We start from the raw sequence: 25,555 nt of genomic DNA, 5'->3' as shown, positions 1-25,555 counted from the left end.
ACCGTCTTGAAGGAATTCCCACATATGCTGAGCACTTGTTGGCTGCTTTTCCTTCACTCTGCGGTCCAACTCATCCCAAGCCATCTCAATTGGGTTGAGGTCGGGTGATTGTGGAAGCCAGGTCATTTGATGCAGCACTCCATCACTCTTATTGGTCAAGTAGCCCTTACACAGCCTGGAGGTGTGTTTGGTCATTGTCCTGTTGAAAAACAAATGATAGTCCCACTAAGCCCAATCCAGACGGGATGGCGTATCGCTGCAGAATGCTGTGGTAGCCATGCTGGTTAAGTGTGCCTTGAATTCTAAATAATTCACAGACAGTGTCACCAGCAAGCACCCCCACACCTCCTCCTCCATGCTTCACGGTGGGAACCACACATGCATAGATTACCAATTCACCTACGCCGCATCTCACAAAGACACAGCGGTTGGAACCAAAAATAGCGAATTCGGACTCATCAGACCAAAGGACAGACAGATTGGCTCAAACACATTAAGAAGGAAAGAAATTCCACAAATGAACTTTTAACAAAGCACACCTGTTAATTGAAATGCATTCCAGGTGACTACCTCATGAAGCTGGTTGAGAGAATGCCAAGTGTGCAAAGCTCTCTTCAAGGCAAAGGGTGGCTACTTTGATGAATCTCAAATATAAAATATATTTTGATCTGTTCAACACTTTTTTGGTTACTACATGATTGCAAATGTGTTATTTCCTAGTTTTGATGTCTTCACTATTATTCTACAATGTAGAAAATCCCCAAAGCCAACTCCTCCTTTGGCCGCCTTTCCTTCCAGTTCTCTGCTGCCAATGACTGGAACGAATTGCAAAAATCACTGAAGCTGGAGACTTACATCGCCCTCACTAACTTTAAGCATCAGCTGTCAGAGCAGCTTACTGATCATTGCACCTGTAAATAGCCCATCTGTAAATAGCCCACCAAACTACCTCATCCCCATATTGTTATTTTTTTGCTCCTTTGCACCCCAGTATCTCTACTTGCACATTCATCTTCTGCAAATCTATCACTCCAGTGTTAATGCTAAATTGTAATTATTTCAACGCTATTGCCTATTTATTGCCTTACCTCCCTAATCTTACATTTACACACTACATTTACACACACTGTATATATATTTTCTATTGTGTTATTGACTGTACGTTTGTTTAACCCATGTGTTACTCTGTGTTGTTTGTGTTGCACTGCTTTGCTTTATCTTGGCCAGGTCCCAGTTGTAAATGAGAAATGGTTCTCAACTGGCCTCCCTGGTTAAATAAAGGTGAAATAAAAAATTAAGAAAAACCCTGAATGAGAAGGTGTGTCCAAAACACAGTCACGGTAAGCACAAATAAAATGTCACATCACACAGAAAAAACAGTTACATTCACCCACAAATAATTCCCCCATCAATACTTTAAATTATATATGTAGTATTTAATGTGTATATTTATATTGTACTATACAGGGCGCATTTGGAAAAGAGACATACGTCTCAATATGTCTTCCCTGTCAAAATAAAGGTTAAATAAATATATACAATTCATGAAATATAGGTGGGAGGGCGTACAGGCTGTGGTCAATTTATTAATGAACAGATAGGTGGGAGGGCGTACAGGCTGTGGTCAATTTATTAATGAACAGATAGGTGGGAGGACGTACAGGCTGTGGTCAATTTATTAATGAACAGATAGGTGGGAGGGCGTACAGGCTGTGGTCAATTTATTAATGAACAGATAGGTGGGAGGGCGTACAGGCTGTGGTCAATTTATTAATGAACAGATAGGTGGGAGGACATAGAGGCTGTGGTCAATTTATTAATGAACAGATAGGTGGGAGGGCGTACAGGCTGTGGTCAATTTATTAATGAACAGATAGGTGGGAGGACGTACAGGCTGTGGTCAATTTATTAATGAACAGATAGGTGGGAGGGCGTACAGGCTGTGGTCAATTTATTAATGAACAGATAGGTGGGAGGGCGTACAGGCTGTGGTCAATTTATTAATTAACAGATAGGTGGGAGGGCGTACAGGCTGTGGTCAATTTATTAATGAACAGATAGGTGGGAGGACGTACAGGCTGTGGTCAATTTATTAATGAACAGATAGGTGGGAGGACATACAGGCTGTGGTCAATTTATTAATGAACAGATAGGTGGGAGGGCGTACAGGCTGTGGTCAATTTATTAATGAACAGATAGGTGGGAGGGCGTACAGGCTGTGGTCAATTTATTAATGAACAGATAGGTGGGAGGGCGTACAGGCTGTGGTCAATTTATTAATGAACAGATAGGTGGGAGGACATACAGGCTGTGGTCAATTTATTATACAAAACATGGGTGAAAGGGTGTACAATTTATTAATGAAACATGGTAAAACAGATTGATTTGACAAACAGTCCAAATACTCAGTATACACCAATGTTGTTGTCTTCCATGTGTCCACACATCTCTTTAGTGGCTGGGGCGGAAGGGAAAGGCCATGCTTGGAAGGAAAGGTTGAGAAGGGAAGGAGGGATGGGGAGAGTGAGAGGAGGGGTGAGGTCCTAAGGGGCTGGGCCGGGGGCTGTACCCCAGAGGAGGGGTGTGGATGTGGGGGTAGAATCCACTCTGCTGCACTGGACCAGACATCACCAGCTGGAGCAAACTGAGAGACACCATAGAATTAGGAATTACAACACACTTTGTCCTGCATCTGTAACAGCAGGGAATGCATCACCTATAGCCTCTACTGCTATTCATTCCAGTTCCGTCAATGCATTCTAAGCACCTTCCATTCTTCTTCATAGCGTGGTTTCATTACCGCTTGACTTCGGTTTGAATTCCGTCCTGTCGCAATGTTTCGCTAACTTAGGGAGGGAGGAGATGTCGCTAACCCTACCCCCCTCCCTAACCCTAACTTAGGGAGGGAGATGTCGCTAACCCTACCCCCCACCCTAACCCTAACTTAGGGAGGGAGGAGATGTCGCTAACCCTACCCCCCACCCTAACCCTAACTTAGGGAGGGAGATGTCGCTAACCCTACCCCCCACCCTAACCCTAACCCTACCCCCCACCCTAACCCTAACTTAGGGAGGGAGGAGATGTCGCTAACCCTACCCCCCACCCTAACCCTAACTTAGGGAGGAGATGTCGCTAACCCTACCCCCCACCCTAACCCTAACTTAGGGAGGGAGGAGATGTCGCTAACCCTACCCCCCACCCTAACCCTACCCCCCACCCTAACCCTAACTTAGGGAGGGAGATGTCGCTAAATATGGATGAAATGTATTGAAAAGGCTAAATTCCATTCATAGAATTAGTAAGGCCAACAAGGCCAGAGTGAGAAAATGGAAGACATTTATTTTCCACCATAATTTGTAAATAAAATCATTAAAAATCCTACAATGTGATTTTCTGGATTTTTTTCCTCATTTTGTCTGTCATAGTTGAAGTGTACCTATGATGAAAATTACAGGCCTCTCTCGTCTTTTTAAGTGGGAGAACTTGCACAATTGGTGGCTGACTAAATACTTTTTTGCCCCACTGTATATACTGTACTCTATACCATCTACTGCATCTTGCCTAAGCCGTTCGGCCATCGCTCATTCATATATTTTTATGTACATATTCTTAGAGACAAGGCTATACTCAGCCTTGTCTCAGGGTAGTAGGGTGGTAGATATCCCTCTAGTGGTGTGGGGGCTATACTCAGCCTGGTCTCAGGGTAGTAGGGTGGTAGATATCCCTCTAGTGGTGTGGGGGCTATACACAGCCTTGTCTCAGGGTAGTAGGTTGTTCTGTTATAATCTCCACCCGGCACAGCCAGAAGAGGACTGGCCCACCCCTCATAGCCTGGTTCCTCTCTAGGTTTCTTCCTAGGTTCTGTCCTTTCTAGGGAGTTTTTCCCAGCCACCGTGCTTCTACACCTGCAATGCTTGCTGCTTGGGGTTTTAGGCTGGGTTTCTGTACTTTGTGACATCAGCTGATGTCTCATTTACTATTGTTTATTGTCATTAGTTGCTACGGCTAAACTCATTTCAATTTGCTTACTGCCCCATTCGGTCTACAGACGACGCAATAGCCATCACACTGCATACTGCCTTATCCCACCTGGACAAGAGGAATACCTATGTAAGAATGCTGTTCATCGGCTACAGCTCAGCATTGAACACCATAGTACCTTCCAAGCTCATCATTAAGCTTGAGGCCCTGGGTTTCAACCCCGCCCTGTGCAATTGGGTCCTGGACTTCCTGACGGGCCACCCCCAGGTGGTGAAGGTAGGTAACAACATCTCCACTTCACTAATCCTCAACACTGGGGCCCCACAAGGATGTGTTCTGAGCCCCCACCTGTACTCCCTGTTCACTGCGTGGCCATGAACGCCTCCAACTCAATCATCAAGTTTGCAGATGGCACAACAGTAGTAGACATGACTACCAACAACGACAAGACAATCTACAGGGAGTAGGTGAGGGCTTCGGAGTGTGGTGTCAGGAAAATAACCTCTCCCTCAACATCAACAAAACAAAGGAGATGATCCTGGACTTAAGGAAACAGCAGAGGGAGCACCCCTTATCCACATCGACAGGACAGCAATGAAGAGGGTGCAAAGTTAAGTTCCTCTGAGTACATATCACTGACAAATTGAAATGCTCCACCCACACAGACAGTGTGGTGAAGAAGGCGCAACAGCGCCTCTTCAACCTAAGGAGGCTGAAGAAATGTGGCTTGTCACCTAAAACCCTCACAAACTTTTACAGATGCACCATTGAGAGCATCCTGTCGGGCTGTATCACCGCCTGGTACAGCAATTGCACCGCCCACAACTGCAGGGCTCTCAAGTGGGTGGTGCGGTTTGCACAACGCATCCCGATCATCAAGGACAAAAAAAACACCCGAGCCACTGCCTGTACTCCCAGCTATCATCCAGAAGGCGAGGTCAGTACAGGTGCATCAAAGCTGGGACCGAGAGACTGAAAAACAGCTTCTATCTCAAGGTCATTAGACTGTTAAACAGCCATCACTAGCACAGAGAGGCTATATACAGGCTTGAAGTCATTGGCCACTTTAATAAAATGGAACACGAATCACTTTAATAATACCACTTTAACAATGTTCACATATCTTGCATTACTCATCTCATATGTACAGTTGAAGTCAGAAGTTTACATACACCTTTGCCAAATACATTTAAACTCTGTTTTTCACAATTCCTGACATTTAATCCTAGTAGAAATGCCCTGTCTTAGGTCAGTTAGGATCACCACTTTATTTTAAGAATGTGAAATGTCAGAATAATAGTAGAGAGAATGATTAATTTCAGCTTTTATTTCTTTCATCACATTCCCATTGAGATCAGGGCTTTGTGATGGCCACGCCAATACCTTGACTTGTTGTCCTTAAGCTATTTTGCCACAAAATTTGCAACCAAGCTTTAACTTCCTGTTTGATGTCTTGAGATGTTGCTTTAATATATCCACAAAATGTACTTCCTTATGATGCCATCTATTTGTGAAGTGCACCAGTCCCTCCTGCAGCAAAGCACCCAAACAACATGATGCTGCCACCCCCGTACCTCACGGTTGGGATGGTGTTCTTCGGCTTGCAAGCCTCCCCCTTTTTCCTCCAAACATAACGATGTTCATTATACCCAAACAGTTATATTTTTGTTTCATCAGACCAGAGGACATTTCTCAAAAAAGTACAATCTTTGTCCCCATGTACAGTTGCAAACCGTAATCTGTAGTTTTTATGGCGGTTTTGGAGCAGTGTCCTTTCTTGCTGAGCGGCCATTCAGGTTATGTTGATATAGGACTCGTTTTACTGTGGATATAGATACTTTTGTACCCGTTTCCTCCAGCATCTTCAGAAAGTACTTTGCTGCTGTTCTGGGATTGATTTGCATTGTTCGCACAAAAATACGTTCATCTATGAGACAAAATGCGTCTCCTTCCTGAGTGGTATGACGGCTGCGTGGTCCCATGGTGTTTATACTTGCGTACTATTGTTTGGACAGATGAATGTGGAACCTTCAGGCATTTGGAAATTGTTCCCAAGGATAAACCAAACTTGTGGAGGTCTACAATTGTTTTCTGAGGTCTTGACTGATTTCTTTTGATTTTTCCATGATGTCAAGCAAAGAGGCACTGAGTTTGAAGGTAGGCCTTGAAATAGATCCACAGGTACACCTCCAATTGACTCAAATGTCAATTAGCCTATCAGAAGCTTCTAAAGCCATGACATAATTTTCTGGAATTTTCCAAGCTGTTTAAAGGTACAGTCAACTTAGTGTATGTAAACTTCTGACCCACTGGAATTGTGATACAGTGAATTATAAGTGAAATAATCTCTGTAAACAATTGTTGGAAAAATTATTTGTGCCATGCACAAAGTAGATGTCCTAACCAACTTGCCAAAACTATAGTTTGTTCACAAGAAATGTGTAGAAATGTGTAGAAAATGTGTAGAAAAACTAGTTTTAATGACTCTAACCTAAGTATGTAAACTTCCGACTTCAACTCTATTCTTTACTATCTTTTGCATCTTAGCCTATCCCGCTCTGACATTGCTCATCCATATATTTATACATTCTTATTCCTTTCCTTAGATTTGTGTGTATTAGGGAGATGTTGTGGAATTGTTAGATATTACTTGTTAGATATTACTGCACTGTCGTTACTAGAAACACAAGAATTTCGCTACACTCACAATAACATCTGCTAACCACGTGTATGTGACCAATAAAACAAATGTACAGCCTGGAATCGAACCAGGGTGTCTGTAGTGACGCCTCAAGCACTGAGATGCAGTGCCTTAGACTGCTGCGCCACTCGGGAGCCCTAGATTACACCTTAGCAAACAATCCTTTTGTAAACTAATGTTAGATGCAACTAACATGACAAGTACATAGACCTATTTCTCTGTAAAACAACATTAGATCCAGTCTGTCTATGATATTATCCTGATGGCTCTGATTCTAGCTAGCTAACCAGTCAAGTCTATGTAAGAGGCTAGCTAGCATCAGCTATGTAGTAGTTTTACTATGTTGAAACACTCGTTTTCAAATTTTCTTAAATTTTTCTCACAAGCGCATTGCTGTAGCTTCTAAATCCTCAATGTAATTTACTAATTTTAACTAATTTAAACCATATTTAACGAGATATTCTCCCTGTTGGCAATGCCTGACAACGCACAGGAAACGACTCCCCCGATATGAATGAAGAGGGCTTTGAACGTTCAAATGTAGAATGTGCATTGAGGGTATTAAACTGGTTTGGATTTCTCCTTCGCCAAAATGGCTGCCATTATCATAACATTCTGGAACTATGAGGATCTATGACATCATGCACTACTTGGGAAGATCACACACACACACCTCTTAGGCTGGAAACAGGACAGAACAGGTCTGAGCATGGGGAGGGTAAGAACAGATATTGACAGGAGGAGGGTTGCATTGTGATTGGTTGTGGCGGAGGGCTAGGGGAACATTGTGACTGGTTGTGGGGAAGGTTTAGGGGCGCATTGTGACTGGTTGTGGGGAAGGTTTAGGGGTGCATTGTGACTGGTTGTGGGGAGGGCTAGGGGTACATTGTGATTGGTTGTGGGGAGGGCTAGGGGTACACTGTGACTGGTTCTTACTTGTTGTGTGGGAGGCGGGAACAGAGAGCTCTCAGGTCCTCTGTGGAGAGAATACACAGGATAAGACTGTAGAAGACACAGGACATCACAACTGTCAAAGACACAGGATATGACATCCCTACCTCTAGAGCAGAGCAGCGCCCCTGCTGCCATGGACACCTGCAGGGCCTGGGCCAGCCTATCCAGAGTGAGCTGGATGTGTGTTTGTGTATCGGAGTGGAGAGGGTTCAGCTCCTCCAGAAGACCAGAGAGGTCAGAGATCAGAGAAGTCAGCTGGTCGGGCTGCAGCAACGCCAGACGACCCAGAAGCCCCTTCTCTCTCAGAACGCCCGGGAGAAGCAGCAACACCTGGAACAGATAAGTGTTGAGTTCATCACCTCTGACCTCTAAACATGACCTGGCCCTGACCCAGGACTCCCGGGAGGAAGAGTCGATGACCTCTAAACACGGGGGTGCGGTACCACGGGGGTGCAGTACCACGGGGGTGCGGTTCCACGGGGGTGCGGTTCCACGGGGGTGCGGTACCACGGGGGTGCGGTACCACGGGGGTGCGGTTCCACAGGGGTGCGGTTCCACAGGGGTGCGGGTCCACAGGGGTGCTTTATGTTTGCTTTATTGGCAGTTATTGTTGTTATCCTGTAACTCATGTTGACGTTTCTGCCAGTGCAGTTCCACGGGGGGTGCGGGTCCACAGGGGTGCGGTACCACAGGAGTGCGGTTCCACGGGGGTGCTTTATGTTTGCTTTATTGGCAGTTGTTGTTGTTAACCTGTAACTCATGTTGACGTTTCTGCCAGTGCTTACGTCAAGCAGCTAAGGTGTTTAATACAGTATTTGTTAAATAAAAACATGTGCATGAAAGAATCAGTAGACAGTATGTAGTCCGTTGCTGCTGGCTGCGCTCAGGACTGATTTCTGAGAACATGTCTACAAGTTCTTCATCAGCCAGCTGTCAAACGATCCTAAATAAAGCTGCTACAAGCCATATATCAGAACCCCAAATCACCAGTTCGCTAAGTTCCATCTCTGCTTGTCAATGAAGCTAGTAAATAGCAGGCACCATGAGCAGGTCACGTTAGCTAAATCAGCTTATCAAGTCACTGGCAAGTGGTGACGTTTGGTTTTTACATCTTTCTCTCAATCGATTACCAGTGTGCATCTGTCTGGCAGTGTTTCATAGGGAATCATATTACTGGGCTCTTGAGTGGCGCAGGGGTCTAAGGCACTGCATCCCAGTGCTAGAGGCGTAACTACAGACACCTTGGTTTGAATCCAGGCTGTATCACAACCGACCGTGATTGGGAGTCCCATAGGGCGGCATACAAGTGGTCCAGGTTTGGCCGGTGTGGGCTGTCATTGTAAATAACATTGCCTAGTGAAATAAAGGTTACATTTAAATTGTTTAAAAGAAAATAAACAGCTGGCAGCGGGACACACTCGCCAATGGGTTTAGAATTCTGGAATCTTGACAAGTGGGATGCAAGTGCACATCATCTTAATTCTCATTGGCCCAAAACAGTAGCTAAGCTTCCATCTAGTTGGAGACAGATTTGGCCCAAAACAGTAGCTAAGCTTCCATCCAGTTGGAGACAGATTTTCGTGCCAATATTCTAAAATCCACATAAAAACAGAGATGTGATTCCTTCAAATTGACACAGACTGGAGTGATCTCTATCAAATACAGTAAGATTGGATGGAAACCTGGTTAGTGGCAGACTGTAGTGATCTCTGTCAAATACAGTAAGATTGGATGGAAACCTGGTTAGTGGCAGACTGTAGTGATCTCTATCAAATACAGTAAGATTGGATGGAAACCTGGTTAGTGGCAGACTGTAGTGATCTCTATCAAATACAGTAAGATTGGATGGAAACCTGGTTAGTGGCAGACTGTAGTGATCTCTATCAAATACAGTAAGATTGGATGGAAACCTGGTTAGTGGCAGACTGTAGTGATCTCTATCAAATACAGTAAGATTGGATGGAAACCTGGTTAGTGGCAGACTGTAGTGATCTCTATCAAATACAGTAAGATTGGATGGAAACCTGGTTAGTGGCAGACTGGAGTGATCTCTATCAAATACAGAAAGTAGCCACTCCATTAGGGCCAAGTGTTCTCTCATAATATTGGCAAAGTGTTGTCGCATGTAAACAAGTCCGAGGTGCTGAGTAATGGACAGGTCTGTCTCACTGTCTGGAGGTTCTGCTGCTCTGATGGTCTGTCTGGAGGTTCTTCTGCTATGATGGTCTGTCTCACTGTATGAAGGTTTGTAATCCAAACCCGACCCTCATGTACGTCCTGACGACCTCAGTTACACAAATGTCCCAAAAGTCAGGTTTGAGACTGTACATTGATACTGGACATTGAGACTGGACATTGATACTGGACATTGAGACTGGACATTGAGACTGGACATTGATAATGGACATTGATAATGGACATTGATACTGTACATTGATACTGGACATTGATACTGGACATTGATACTGGACAAACCTGCAGGACACTGAGATGTAGCTCAGAGAAGAGAGGCCCTGCCTCCAGCTCAGTCTCTGTCGTCCCATTGGCCAAGTCCTGCTTCCCGTCTCTTCTGTAAGCCAATGGGGCTTTGACACACCAGCGCACCAGCCCAGCCAGCGGTGTGAGGTCCAGGGAGCCGATTGGCTGGCTGGAGGAGGGGGGTGTGTTCAGCAGAGTGATGAGGACCAATCGAGGCTGGTCTTGGATCCAGGACACCACCATCTGTAGCAGCTGTACAGGGGGAGTCAACTCCTCTATACACACCGAAAACACACCAAGAGGTATTTAGAGATGTTGACATGACATAGCCTAGTAACAGCTGTACAGGGGGAGTCAACTCCTCTATACACACCAAGAGGTATTTAGAGATGTTGACATGACACAGCCTAGTAACAGCTGTACAGGGGGAGTCAACTCCTCTATACACACCAAGAGGTATTTAGAGATGTTGACATGACATAGCCTAGTAACAGCTGTACAGGGGGAGTCAACTCCTCTATACACACCGAACACACACCAAGAGATAGATATTTAGAGATGTTGACATGACACAGCCTAGTAACAGCTGTACAGGGTTTTCGTTACTCATCTTGTTGGCTAGTGATGTAGCTTTTCGTTACTCATCTTGTTGGCTGATAGTAGATTGACAGGGTAGTGATTTAGCTGTTCGTTACTCATCTTGTTGGCTGATAGTATATTGACAGGCTAGTGATGTAGCTTTTCGTTACTAACCTTGTTGGCTGATAGTAGATTGACAGGGTAGTGATTTAGCTGTTCGTTACTCATCTTGTTGGCTAGTGATTTAGCTGTTCATTACTCATCTTTTTGGCTGATAGTAGATTGACAGGATAGTGATTTAGCTGTTCGTTACTCATCTTGTTGGCTGATAGTAGATTGACAGGGTAGTGATTTAGCTGTTCGTTACTCATCTTGTTGGCTGATAGTAGATTGACAGGGTAGTGATTTAGCTGTTCGTTACTCATCTTGTTGGCTGATAGTAGATTGACAGGGTAGTGATTTAGCTGTTCGTTACTCATCTTGTTGGCTAGTGATTTAGCTGTTCGTTACTCATCTTGTTGGCTGATAGTAGATTGACAGGGTAGTGATTTAGCTGTTCGTTACTCATCTTGTTGGCTGATAGTAGATTGACAGGGTAGTGATTTAGCTGTTCGTTACTCATCTTGTTGGCTGATAGTAGATTGACAGGCTAGTGATTTAGCTGTTCGTTACTCATCTTGTTGGCTAGTGATATTGCTGTTTGTTACTCATCTTGTTGGCTGATAGTAGATTGACAGGGTAGTGATTTAGCTGTTTGTTACTCATCTTGTTGGCTGATAGTAGATTGACAGGGTAGTGATTTAGCTGTTAGTTACTCATCTTGTTGGCTAGTGATTTAGCTGTTTGTTACTCATCTTGTTGGCTGATAGTAGATTGACAGGCTAGTGATTTAGCTGTTTGTTACTCATCTTGTTGGCTGATAGTTTATTGACAGGGTAGTGATTTACAGTGCCTTGCGAAAGTATTCGGCCCCCTTGAACTTTGCGACCTTTTGCCACATTTCAGGCTTCAAACATAAAGATATAAAACTGTATTTTTTTGTGAAGAATCAACAACAAGTGGGACACAATCATGAAGTGGAACGACATTTATTGGATATTTCAAACTTTTTTAACAAATCAAAAACTGAAAAATTGGGCGTGCAAAATTATTCAGCCCCTTTACTTTCAGTGCAGCAAACTCTCTCCAGAAGTTCAGGATCTCTGAATGATCCAATGTTGACCTAAATGACTAATGATGATAAATACAATCCACCTGTGTGTAATCAAGTCTCCGTATAAATGCACCTGCACTGTGATAGTCTCAGAGGTCCGTTAAAAGCGCAGAGAGCATCATGAAGAACAAGGAACACACCAGGCAGGTCCGAGATACTGTTGTGAAGAAGTTTAAAGCCGGATTTGGATACAAAAAGATTTCCCAAGCTTTAAACATCCCAAGGAGCACTGTGCAAGCGATAATATTGAAATGGAAGGAGTATCAGACCACTGCAAATCTACCAAGACCTGGCCGTCCCTCTAAACTTTCAGCTCATACAAGGAGAAGACTGATCAGGGAGCAGCCAAGAGGCCCATAATCACTCTGGATGAACTGCAGAGATCTACAGCTGAGGTGGGAGACTCTGTCCATAGGACAACAATCAGTCGTATATTGCACAAATCTGGCCTTTATGGAAGTGTGGCAAGAAGAAAGCCATTTCTTAAAGATATCCATAAAAAGTGTTGTTTAAAGTTTGCCACAAGCCACCTGGGAGACACACCAAACATGTGGAAGAAGGTGCTCTAGTCAGATGAAACCAAAATTGAACTTTTTGGCAACAATGCAAAACGTTATGTTTGGCGTAAAAGCAACACAGCTGAACACACCATCCCCACTGTCAAACATGGTGGTGGCAGCATCATGGTTTGGGCCTGCTTTTCTTCAGCAGGGACAGGGAAGATGGTTAAAATTGATGGGAAGATGGATGGAGCCAAATACAGGACCATTCTGGAAGAAAACCTGATGGAGTCTGCAAAAGACCTGAGACTGGCACGGAGATTTGTCTTCCAACAAGACAATGATCCAAAACATAAAGCAAAATCTACAATGGAATGGTTCAAAAATAAACATATCCAGGTGTTAGAATGGCCAAGTCAAAGTCCAGACCTGAATCCAATCGAGAATCTGTGGAAAGAACTGAAAACTGCTGTTCACAAATGCTCTCCATCCAACCTCACTGAGCTCGAGCTGTTTTGCAAGGAGGAATGGGAAAAAATGTCAGTCTCTCGATGTGCAAAACTGATAGAGACATACCCCAAGCGACTTACAGCTGTAATCGCAGCAAAATGTGGCGCTACAAAGTATTAACTTAAGGGGGCTGAATAATTTTGCACGCCCAATTTTTCAGTTTTTGATTTGTTAAAAAAGTTTGAAATATCCAATAAATGTCGTTCCACTTCATGATTGTGTCCCACTTGTTGTTGATTCTTCACAAAAAAATACAGTTTTATATCTTTATGTTTGAAGCCTGAAATGTGGCAATAGGTCGCAAAGTTCAAGGGGGCCGAATACTTTCACAAGGCACTGTAGCTGTTCGTTACTCATCTTGTTGGCTAGTGATTTAGCTGTTCGTTACTCATCTTGTTGGCTGATTGTAGATTGACAGGGTAGTGATTTAGCTGTTCGTTACTCATCTTGTTGGCTGATAGTAGATTGACAGGGTAGTGATTTAGCTGTTCGATACTCATCTTGTTGGCTAGTGATATTGCTGTTTGTTACTCATCTTGTTGGCTGATAGTAGATTGACAGGGTAGTGATTTAGCTGTTTGTTACTCATCTTGTTGGCTGATAGTAGATTGACAGGGTAGTGATTTAGCTGTTAGTTACTCATCTTGTTGGCTAGTGATTTAGCTGTTTGTTACTCATCTTGTTGGCTGATAGTAGATTGACAGGCTAGTGATTTAGCTGTTTGTTACTCATCTTGTTGGCTGATAGTTTATTGACAGGGTAGTGATTTAGCTGTTTGTTACTCATCTTGTTGGCTAGTGATTTAGCTGTTTGTTACTCATCTTGTTGGCTGATAGTTTATTGACAGGGTAGTGATTTAGCTGTTTGTTACTCATCTTGTTGGCTGATAGTAGATTGACAGGGTAGTGATTTAGCTGTTAGTTACTCATCTTGTTGGCTAGTGATTTAGCTGTTTGTTACTCATCTTGTTGGCTGATAGTAGATTGACAGGCTAGTGATTTAGCTGTTTGTTACTCATCTTGTTGGCTGATAGTTTATTGACAGGGTAGTGATTTAGCTGTTTGTTACTCATCTTGTTGGCTAGTGATTTAGCTGTTTGTTACTCATCTTGTTGGCTGATAGTTTATTGACAGGGTAGTGATTTAGCTGTTCGTTACTCATCTTGTTGGCTAGTGATTTAGCTGTTCGTTACTCATCTTGTTGGCTGATAGTAGATTGACAGGGTAGTGATTTAGCTGTTTGTTACTCATCTTGTTGGCTGAGGAACAGTACGTGTGGCCAGTTCTTCTAACATCTTTAAAGTGGGATTCCAGTCAGGACGCACAGCGTTACTAATCAGGTTACGCACCCAATGCATATGAGTCTGTTCAATTAAAACTGTAAAATGTCTGGCACCACATTTTCCTAACGGTGCGTAGAGAGGTCATACAGGGTGGTAACAACAGTGTGTGTACCTGTAGAGAGGTCATACAGGGTGGTAACAGCAGTGATGAACTGGCAGCAGAATGGAGGACAGGAACAGCTGAGGTTGTTGAGGGTTGGAACCATGGAACCAGGAAGTAGGGAACAATAGTCATCCACCAACACTCTGGCTAGTCTTCTACAGTAGACAGGATGGGACCGCTGGAACACACGAACACACACACACTCTGGCTAGTCTTCTACAGTAGACAGGATGGGACCACTGGAACACACACACACACACACTCTGGCTAGTCTTCTACAGTAGACAGGATGGGACCACTGGAACACACGAACACACACACACTCTGGCTAGTCTTCTACAGTAGACAGGATGGGACCACTGGAACACACACACACACTCTGGCTAGTCTTCTACAGTAGACAGGATGGGACCACTGGAACACACACACACACACACACACTCTGGCTAGTCTTCTATAGTAGACAGGATGGGACCACTGAAACACACAAACACACTCTGGCTAGTCTTCTACAGTAGACAGGATGGGACCACTGGAACACACGAACACACACACACTCTGGCTAGTCTTCTACAGTAGACAGGATGGGACCGCTGGAACACACACACACACACACACACACTCTGGCTAGTCTTCTACAGTAGACAGGATGGGACCGCTGGAACACACACACACACACACACACACTCTGGCTAGTCTTCTACAGTAGACAGGATGGGACCACTGGAACACACACACACTCTGGCTAGTCTTCTACAGTAGACAGGATGGGACCACTGGAACACACACACACTCTGGCTAGTCTTCTACAGTAGACAGGATGGGACCACTGGAACACACACACACACACACACACTCTGACTAGTCTTCTATAGTAGACAGGATGGAACCACTGGAACACACACACACTCTGGCTAGTCTTCTACAGTAGACAGGATGGGACCACTGGAACACACGAACACACACACACTCTGGCTAGTCTTCTACAGTAGACAGGATGGGACCACTGGAACACACACACACACTCTGGCTAGTCTTCTACAGTAGACAGGATGGGACCGCTGGAACACACACACACTCTGGCTAAGGGATTTTTATGAATAATGACCAAATTATGTATGCATTTCAATCAGAACTATGACTAAACAGAATACTACTATGTTACTGTATGGATGTATGAATCTTATTATAATCATAATACTGAATGTAATGTGTGTAGTTTTCGTCCAGAATTGGAAGGACTGTCTGTTCCTTGTTAGAAACTAACGGAGCTATCGTCAGACTGGCTGGAATGCTGTGTTCCTTACAGGACATCCTGTCTCTACACAGGGAGAGGAGAGACCTTGGGCTAGCAGTAGATTATTTAACAGGTGGTGGACAATGTGGGAAGGCTTGTGAACTATACAGCCATTGTATCGGAGTGGAGGAAGGACAGTTTAAAACCTATGACGTCATATTTAGTTTATAACTGGTTGTAAATTGTACCATGATCAGTACTCTCGAGAATAAATGCTATTGATTGATTTTGAGACTGGCCTCTGTCCATTTTATGCAAATAAGTATCTTACAAATTCTTAGGAATGGGCAGAGTGTTCTAATTGAATTGGTTAATAAACATATAGGAAACAAATTCCTTTAACATTTCTACAGTAGACAGGATGGGACCGCTGGAACACACGAACACACACACAATATCAATTAATTTCTGGTTAACAATTCAGTACCTCAGTACCTCACTGTGATTGTTTTACATTAAAATGGTCAAAAAGAAATAAAAATAGCTTCTTAGCAAAGAGCAACTTCTCATGAAAGAATTTAGCTACGAATGTCTGGGAGTGGTCTGAGTGGGAGGGGAAAACAGACTGTCTGGGAGTGGTCTGAGTGGGAGGGGAAAACAGACTGTCTGGGAGTGGTCTGAGTGGGAGGGGAAAACAGACTGTCTGGGAGTGGTCTGAGTGGGAGGGGAAAACAGACTGTCTGGGAGTGGTCTGAGTGGGAGGGGAAAACAGACTGTCTGGGAGTGGTCTGAGTGGGAGGGGAAAACAGACTGTCTGGGAGTGGTCTGAGTGGGAGGGGAAAACAGACTGTCTGGGAGTGGTCTGAGTGGGAGGGGAAAACAGACTGTCTGGGAGTGGTCTGAGTGGGAGGGGAAAACAGACTGTCTGGGAGTGGTCTGAGTGGGAGGGGAAAACAGACTGTCTGGGAGTGGTCTGAGTGGGAGGGGAAAACAGACTGTCTGGGAGTGGTCTGAGTGGGAGGGGAAAACAGACTGTCTGGGAGTGGTCTGAGTGGGAGGGGAAAACAGACTGTCTGGGAGTGGTCTGAGTGGGAGGGGAAAACTGACTGTCTGGGAGTGGTCTGAGTGGGAGGGGAAAACAGACTGTCTGGGAGTGGTCTGAGTGGGAGGGGAAAACAGACTGTCTGGGAGTGGTCTGAGTGGGAGGGGAAAACAGACTGTCTGGGAGTGGTCTGAGTGGGAGGGGAAAACAGACTGTCTGGGAGTGGTCTGAGTGGGAGGGGAAAACAGACTGTCTGGGAGTGGTCTGAGTGGGAGGGGAAAACAGACTGTCTGGGAGTGGTCTGAGTGGGAGGGGAAAACAGACTGTCTGGGAGTGGTCTGAGTGGGAGGGGAAAACTGACTGTCTGGGAGTGGTCTGAGTGGGAGGGGAAAACAGACTGTCTGGGAGTGGTCTGAGTGGGAGGGGAAACCAGACTGTCTGGGAGTGGTCTGAGGGGGAGGGGAAAACAGACTGTCTGGGAGTGGTCTGAGTGGGGATGTGAAAACATAAAACTAGTCGTTATTGGCAGAAAGGTTGGGAAAGCTCTTTCTTATTGGTCTATTATCTAATTTATCACCAGGCAGGCCAAAACTCTGTTATTGATAACCTATACCTAAATCACTCCATAGACCTGTCCTGTCCACGATAAGTGAAGGTGTGTGTTATTGATAACCTGTACCTAAATCACTCCATAGACCTGTCCTGTCCACGGTAAGTGAAGGTGTGTGTTATTGATAACCTATACCTAAATCACTCCATAGACCTGTCCTGTCCACGGTAAGTGAAGGTGTGTGTTATTGATAACCTATACCTAAATCACTCCATAGACCTGTCCTGTCCACGGTAAGTGAAGGTGTGTGTTATTGATAACCTATACCTAAATCACTCCATAGACCTGTCCTGTCCACGATAAGTGAAGGTGTGTGTTATTGATAACCTATACCTAAATCACTCCATAGACCTGTCCTGTCCACGATAAGTGAAGGTGTGTGTTATTGATAACCTATACCTAAATCACTCCATAGACCTGTCCTGTCCACGGTAAGTGAAGGTGTGTGTTATTGATAACCTATACCTAAATCACTCCATAGACCTGTCCTGTCCACGGTAAGTGAAGGTGTGTGTTATTGATAACCTATACCTAAATCACTCCATAGACCTGTCCTGTCCACGGTAAGTGAAGGTGTGTGTTATTGATAACCTATACCTAAATCACTCCATAGACCTGTCCTGTCCACGGTAAGTGAAGGTGTGTGTTATTGATAACCTATACCTAAATCACTCCATAGACCTGTCCTGTCCACGATAAGTGAAGGTGTGTGTTATTGATAACCTATACCTAAATCACTCCATAGACCTGTCCTGTCCACGGTAAGTGAAGGTGTGTGTTATTGATAACCTATACCTAAATCACTCCATAGACCTGTCCTGTCCACGATAAGTGAAGGTGTGTGTTATTGATAACCTATACCTAAATCACTCCATAGACCTGTCCTGTCCACGGTAAGTGAAGGTGTGTGTTATTGATAACCTATACCTAAATCACTCCATAGACCTGTCCTGTCCACGGTAAGTGAAGGTGTGTGTTATTGATAACCTATACCTAAATCACTCCATAGACCTGTCCTGTCCACGGTAAGTGAAGGTGTGTGTTATTGATAACCTATACCTAAGTCACTCCATAGACCTGTCCTGTCCACGGTAAGTGAAGGTGTGTGTTATTGATAACCTATACCTAAATCACTCCATAGACCTGTCCTGTCCACGATAAGTGAAGGTGTGTGTTATTGATAACCTATACCTAAATCACTCCATAGACCTGTCCTGTCCACGGTAAGTGAAGGTGTGTGTTATTGATAACCTATACCTAAATCACTCCATAGACCTGTCCTGTCCACGATAAGTGAAGGTGTGTGTTATTGATAACCTATACCTAAATCACTCCATAGACCTGTCCTGTCCACGGTAAGTGAAGGTGTGTGTTATTGATAACCTATACCTAAATCACTCCATAGACCTGTCCTGTCCACGGTAAGTGAAGGTGTGTGTTATTGATAACCTATACCTAAATCACTCCATAGACCTGTCCTGTCCACGATAAGTGAAGGTGTGTGTTATTGATAACCTATATCTAAATCACTCCATAGACCTGTCCTGTCCACGATAAGTGAAGGTGTGTGTTATTGATAACCTATACCTAAATCACTCCATAGACCTGTCCTGTCCACGGTAAGTGAAGGTGTGTGTTATTGATAACCTATACCTAAATCACTCCATAGACCTGTCCTGTCCACGGTAAGTGAAGGTGTGTGTTATTGTGTTCTAACCTGTAACCAGGTAGCAGCACACTCCAGGATGGGGACCCTGCCCACAGCGATCGCCATGGAGACTAGCTTGCCTAGCAACGCCATGCGACTCTCGTCAGCCTGGTTACCTTGGCGACAGAAGGAAAAGTAAAACACAGATTCAATACAACTTGAACACAAACACACTGAAGACACACACACAGTGAAATGCTGACTGACCAGCCCTTAACCAACAGGTGTGGACCTCACAGTGAAATGCTGACTGACCAGCCCTTAACCAACAGGTGTGGACCTCACAGTGAAATGCTGACTGACCAGCCCTTAACCAACAGGTGTAGACCTCACAGTGAAATGCTGACTGACCAGCCCTTAACTCTTGATGATCATCCAGGTGCTTTTTGACAAGCTGGGGTTAACTGGACGAGATGGTCTCAACAACTACAGGAAGTGTTTGGTTGGAGTCATTGCAGCTAAAGGTGGCCTGATCAACAACTACAGGAAGTGTTTGGTTGGAGTCATTGCAGCTAAAGGTGGCCTGATCAACAACTACAGGAAGTGTTTGGTTGGAGTCATTGCAGCTAAAGGGGGACTGATCAACAACTACAGGAAGTGTTTGGTTGGAGTCATTGCAGCTAAAGGTGGCCTGATCAACAACTACAGGAAGTGTTTGGTTGGAGTCATTGCAGCTAAAGGTGGCCTGATCAACAACTACAGGAAGTGTTTGGTTGGAGTCATTGCAGCCAAAGATTGCACAACCTACTTTTCACACAGGGGCACTGGGTGTTGCATAAAGTTGTTTATATAATAAATGAAATAAGTATGTAATTGTTGTGTTATATGTTCACTCAAGTTCCTTTGATCTAATATGAAGTTTTGGTTGAAGATCTGAAAACATTCTGTATAAAAAAATATGTAAAAGGAAATACAATTTTAAATGGGACAAATTACACACAGATGAGTGAAGATGAGTTAGGGTCAGGGTTAAAGATCACCTTGTAGAGTGAACAGAGAAGATGAGTTAGGGTCAGGGTTAAAGATCACCTTGTAGAGTGAACAGAGAAGATGAGTTAGGGTCAGGGTTAAAGATCACCTTGTAGAGTGAACAGAGAAGATGAGTTAGGGTCAGGGTTAAAGATCACCTTGTAGAGTGAACAGAGAAGATGAGTTAGGGTCAGGGTTAAAGATCACCTTGTAGAGTGAACAGAGAAGATGAGTTAGGGTCAGGGTTAAAGATCACCTTGTAGAGTGAACAGAGAAGATGAGTTAGGGTCAGGGTTAAAGATCACCTTGTAGAGTGAACAGAGAAGATGAGTTAGGGTCAGGGTTAAAGATCACCTTGTAGAGTGAACAGAGAAGATGAGTTAGGGTCAGGGTTAAAGATCACCTTGTAGAGTGAACAGAGAAGATGAGTTAGGGTCAGGGTTAAAGATCACCTTGTAGAGTGAACAGAGAAGATGAGTTAGGGTCAGGGTTAAAGATCACCTTGTAGAGTGAACAGAGAAGATGAGTTAGGGTCAGGGTTAAAGATCACCTTGTAGAGTGAACAGAGAAGATGAGTTAGGGTCAGGGTTAAAGATCACCTTGTAGAGTGAACAGAGAAGATGAGTTAGGGTCAGGGTTAAAGATCACCTTGTAGAGTGAACAGAGAAGATGAGTTAGGGTCAGGGTTAAAGATCACCTTGTAGAGTGAACAGAGAAGATGAGTTAGGGTCAGGGTTAAAGATCACCTTGTAGAGTGAACAGAGAAGATGAGTTAGGGTCAGGGTTAAAGATCACCTTGTAGAGTGAACAGAGAAGATGAGTTAGGGTCAGGGTTAAAGATCACCTTGTAGAGTGAACAGAGAAGATGAGTTAGGGTCAGGGTTAAAGATCACCTTGTAGAGTGAACAGAGAAGATGAGTTAGGGTCAGGGTTAAAGATCACCTTGTAGAGTGAACAGGGCAGAGAAGATGAGTTGTCTCACAGCGTCTCGACTCTGTTCCTGGAAACAGCTGCACATGATCTCCAACAGCTGCAGCTCCTGTAAGGCACTCATCCTCTACACACACACACACACACATACACACACACACACACTTGTGAAACCATGGAGACAGGACATAAAGGCAACCTAAAGAGGCAACATTGAGAGAGAGTGTGTGTGCGTGTGGTACCCTGTGTAGTATAAACTCCTCCACCAGTTTCAGTGTGTGTGCGTGTGTGTGTGTGTGTGTGTGTGTGTGGTACCCTGTGCAGTATAAACTCCTCCACCAGTTTCAGTGTGTGGTGTGTGTGTGTGTGTGTGTGTGTGTGTGTGTGTGTGTGTGTGTGTGTGTGTGTGTGTGTGTGTGTGTGTGTGTGTGTGTGTGGTGTGTGGTACCCTGTGCAGGATAAACTCTTCCACTAGCTCCAGAGTGGGCGTGTCCACCGAGGGGGAGGGGTTATTCTGAACCTGGCCAGACAGGTAGATATCCAGATGGTACAGCACCTGAAACACATTAACAACCACTAACGGGGCTTCCTGCAGCTAACCTACAATCATTACAACACATTAATAACCACTAACTGGGCTTCCTCCAACTAACCCAGAATCATTACAACACATTAGCAGACTGATAATATCCAGACATGGTCAGAACCTCTTTAGCGGCGCTCAGCGCATCTCGACGTAGCAACGACTGACGCATATCACTCATCATCAGGTCCCTGAAACATCAGAACACACAGTAACACACTCATCATCAGGTCCCTGAAACATCAGAACACACAGTAACACACTCATCATCAGGTCCCTGAAACATCAGAACACACAGTAACACACTCAACAGCAGCTCCATTAAACAAGATAGAGTGATCTTACATAGCAAAGCATTGATAAACTAGATGGAACAGTGTTTTAAAACTTCACTTGCTGCACTTAGCTAGCTAGCGTATCTGCCAGCCATCACTCAGGGGAGCTAGCTAGCTAGCTAGCTAGCTAGTGTATCTGCCAGCCATCACTCAGGGGAGCTATCTGCCAGCCATCACTCAGGGGAGCTATCTGCCAGCCATCACTCAGGGGGGCTATCTGCCAGCCATCACTCAGGGGAGCTATCTGCCAGCCATCACTCAGGGGAGCTATCTAGCTAGCTAGTGTATCTGCCAGCCATCACTCAGGGGAGCTAGCTAGCATATCTGCCAGCCATCACTCAGGGGAGCTATCTGCCAGCCATCACTCAGGGGAGCTATCTAGCTAGCTAGTGTATCTGCCAGCCATCACTAAGGGGAGCTATCTGCCAGCCATCACTCAGGGGAGCTATCTAGCTAGCTAGTGTATCTGCCAGCCATCACTCAGGGGAGCTATCTGCCAGCCATCACTCAGGGGAGCTATCTAGCCAGCTAGTGTATCTGCCAGCCATCACTCAGGGGAACTAGCTAGTGTATCTGCCAGTCATCACTCAGGGGAGCTATCCAGTATAGTGAACCAGAATCTGTCCGTACAGGAGAAGTTGAACATGCAGATCCTTCTTAATGCCCAGGAAGCCGCCATTCAACTTGGACCAGCTATTCAAGCTGAATAATGTGAAGATGTTTGGTAAGGCTCATACCACCAAATAACGGAGGTACGCTAAACAACTAGTCATTACTGCCATCCCAAAACGGCCAAAAAGGCATCCCAACCAATATACAGACTCCCCATGTTGTGTCCCAAAACTACAATACTCTCTGCTTAACAAGCAAACCACGGAGGCGAGTTATAGTCGGTTTGTTTGTATCCTAGAAACTAACTAGCTATGATTGCTGTTGTTTGCTCTATTACAACGAGTTTGTGTAACTACACGAGTTACGCAGTTAATATATAAACGTTTTCTTACCTTGAAAGAGAAGATATTTTAAAGCGACAGGGTGCATGCGCCACTGTTTACACTTTCAACTACGGAAACCCATGAAGTACAAACAGAGGACAACTGCCCCGTCCGTCACAACGCGTTTGGTTCTGTTCTGATGGGGTTTATCAGCATCCAACGTTTAGTTCTGTTCTGATGGGGTTCATCAGCATTCAACGTTTGATTATGTTAGTTGGTACTGAACCAGAAAACACACTGAGTATGATGACAGATAGTTCTACATTTAACTGACTTTACCTCGAGTGGAAACTAATGGGCTGCTGGCTGCTTAACCAAATGGATATATGGGTTTATCTAAAATCAATTCAAATTGTATTGGTCCATACACATATTTAGCAGATGTTGTGTAATATCTAACAAATTCACAACAATACACACAAATAGTTTGAGAACATTTCTCTCCACCTCTCTGTTCATCTCCTCTCCTAGGTGAGAGTATTGTTTGCTTGGAATTATCTCTCAGTTGAGAGGAATAAGGAGAGGAGACGAGGGGAATAAGGAGATAAATCAAATTCAACTTTATTTGTCACATGCGCCGAATACAGCAAGTGTAGACTTTACCGTGAAATGCTTACTTACAAGCCCTTAACCAACAGTGCAGTTCAAGAAGAGTTAAGAAAATATCTACCAAATAAACTAAAGTAAAAAAGAATAAAAAGTAACACAATAAACTAACAATAACGAGGATATATACAGGGGGTACCGGTATCGAGTCAGTGTGGAGGCTATATACAGGGGGTACCGGTATCGAGTCAGTGTGGAGGCTATATACAGGGGGTACTGGTACCGAGTCAGTATGGAGGCTATATACAGGGGGTACCGGTATCGAGTCAGTGTGGAGGCTATATACAGGGTGTACCGGTATCGAGTCAATGTGGAGGCTATATACAGGGGGTACCGGTACAGAGTCAATGTGGAGGCTATATACAGGGGGTACCGGTACAGAGTCAGTGTGGAGGCTATATACAGGGGGTACCGGTACAGAGTCAATGTGGAGGCTATATACAGGGGGTACCAGTACAGAGTCAATGTGGAGGCTATATACAGGGGGTACCAGTACAGAGTCAATGTGGAGGCTATATACAGGGGGTACTGGTACAGAGTCAATGTGGAGGCTATATACAGGGGGTACCAGTACAGAGTCAATGTGGAGGCTATATACAGGGGGTACCGGTACAGAGTCAATGTGGAGGCTATATACAGGGGGTACCAGTACAGAGTCAATGTGGAGGCTATATACAGGGGGTACAGAGTCAATGTGGAGGCTATATACTGGGGGTACTGGTACAGAGTCAATGTGGAGGCTATATACAGGGGGTACCGGTACAGAGTCAATGTGGAGGCTATATACAGGGGGTACCAGTACAGAGTCAATGTGGAGGCTATATACAGGGGGTACAGAGTCAATGTGGAGGCTATATACAGGGGGTACCAGTACAGAGTCAATGTGGAGGCTATATACAGGGGGTACCAGTACAGAGTCAATGTGGAGGCTATATACAGGGGGTACCAGTACAGAGTCAATGTGGAGGCTATATACAGGGGGTACAGAGTCAGTGTGGAGGCTATATACAGGGGGTACCGGTACAGAGTCAATGTGGAGGCTATATACAGGGGGTACCAGTACAGAGTCAATGTGGAGGCTATATACAGGGGGTACAGAGTCAATGTGGAGGCTATATACAGGGGGTACCAGTACAGAGTCAATGTGGAGGCTATATACAGGAGGTACAGAGTCAATGTGGAGGCTATATACAGGGGGTACCAGTACAGAGTCAATGTGGAGGCTATATACAGGGGGTACCGGTACAGAGTCAGTGTGGAGGCTATATACAGGGGGTACCTGGTACAGAGTCAATGTGGAGGCTATATACAGGGGGTACCAGTACAGAGTCAATGTGGAGACTATATACAGGGGGTACCAGTACAGAGTCAATGTGGAGACTATATACAGGGGGTACCTGGTACAGAGTCAATGTGGAGGCTATATACAGGGGGTACCGGTACAGAGTCAATGTGGAGGCTATATACAGGGTGTTACGGTACAGGGTCAATGTGGAGACTATATACAGGGGTTACAGAGTCAATGTGGAGGCTATATACAGGGGGTACCGGTACAGAGTCAGTGTGGAGGCTATATACAGGGGGTACCGGTACAGAGTCAATGTGGAGGCTATATACAGGGGGTACCAGTACAGAGTCAATGTGGAGGCTATATACAGGGGGTACCAGTACAGAGTCAATGTGGAGGCTATATACAGGGGGTACTGGTACAGAGTCAATGTGGAGGCTATATACAGGGGGTACCAGTACAGAGTCAATGTGGAGGCTATATACAGGGGGTACCGGTACAGAGTCAATGTGGAGGCTATATACAGGGGGTACCAGTACAGAGTCAATGTGGAGGCTATATACTGGGGGTACCGGTACAGAGTCAATGTGGAGGCTATATACAGGGGGTACCGGTACAGAGTCAATGTGGAGGCTATATACAGGGGGTACCAGTACAGAGTCAATGTGGAGGCTATATACAGGGGGTACAGAGTCAATGTGGAGGCTATATACTGGGGGTACTGGTACAGAGTCAATGTGGAGGCTATATACAGGGGGTACCGGTACAGAGTCAATGTGGAGGCTATATACAGGGGGTACCAGTACAGAGTCAATGTGGAGGCTATATACAGGGGGTACAGAGTCAATGTGGAGGCTATATACAGGGGGTACCAGTACAGAGTCAATGTGG

General features: G+C 44.8%; 1 protein-coding gene across 1 annotated transcript; it reads right to left on the bottom strand.

The window, feature by feature from the left end:
* Window positions 1–2,338: 2,338 nt before the first annotated feature.
* ints15 (integrator complex subunit 15) lies at window positions 2,339–22,921 on the bottom strand. Its single transcript, XM_036973599.2, has 10 exons — window positions 22,780–22,921; window positions 21,565–21,631; window positions 21,306–21,413; window positions 20,870–20,984; window positions 18,968–19,074; window positions 14,371–14,539; window positions 10,112–10,389; window positions 7,741–7,966; window positions 7,619–7,658; window positions 2,339–2,644 (listed from the first exon to the last, which is right to left on the bottom strand). The coding sequence occupies exons 2-10, from the start codon at window positions 21,622–21,624 to the stop codon at window positions 2,452–2,454; spliced, it is 1,296 nt and encodes a 431-aa protein (XP_036829494.1). The 5' UTR covers window positions 21,625–21,631; window positions 22,780–22,921; the 3' UTR covers window positions 2,339–2,451.
* Between the last annotated feature and the right edge of the window lie 2,634 nt (window positions 22,922–25,555).

The sequence above is a fragment of the Oncorhynchus mykiss genome, chromosome 13 (genome assembly GCF_057628025.1).
Source record: "Oncorhynchus mykiss isolate SJ-2025 chromosome 13, ASM5762802v1, whole genome shotgun sequence".
In the NCBI taxonomy this organism is placed as follows: domain Eukaryota; kingdom Metazoa; phylum Chordata; class Actinopteri; order Salmoniformes; family Salmonidae; genus Oncorhynchus; species Oncorhynchus mykiss.
The sequence above is the reverse complement of the archived record's forward strand: the minus strand, read 5'-3'. Positions and strand labels throughout refer to the sequence as shown.

Excerpts from the sequence above, each read along its gene's own strand:
- ints15 (XM_036973599.2), bottom strand. The coding sequence starts at position 21,624 with ATGATGAGTGATATGCGTCAGTCGTTGCTACGTCGAGATGCGCTGAGC. Across the intron at positions 21,414-21,564 it reads CGCTGAGCGCCGCTAAAGAG|GTGCTGTACCATCTGGATAT; the intron begins GTTCTGACCATG and ends AATGTGTTTCAG. Across the intron at positions 19,075-20,869 it reads TGCCCTGTTCACTCTACAAG|GTAACCAGGCTGACGAGAGT; the intron begins GTGATCTTTAAC and ends TCTGTCGCCAAG.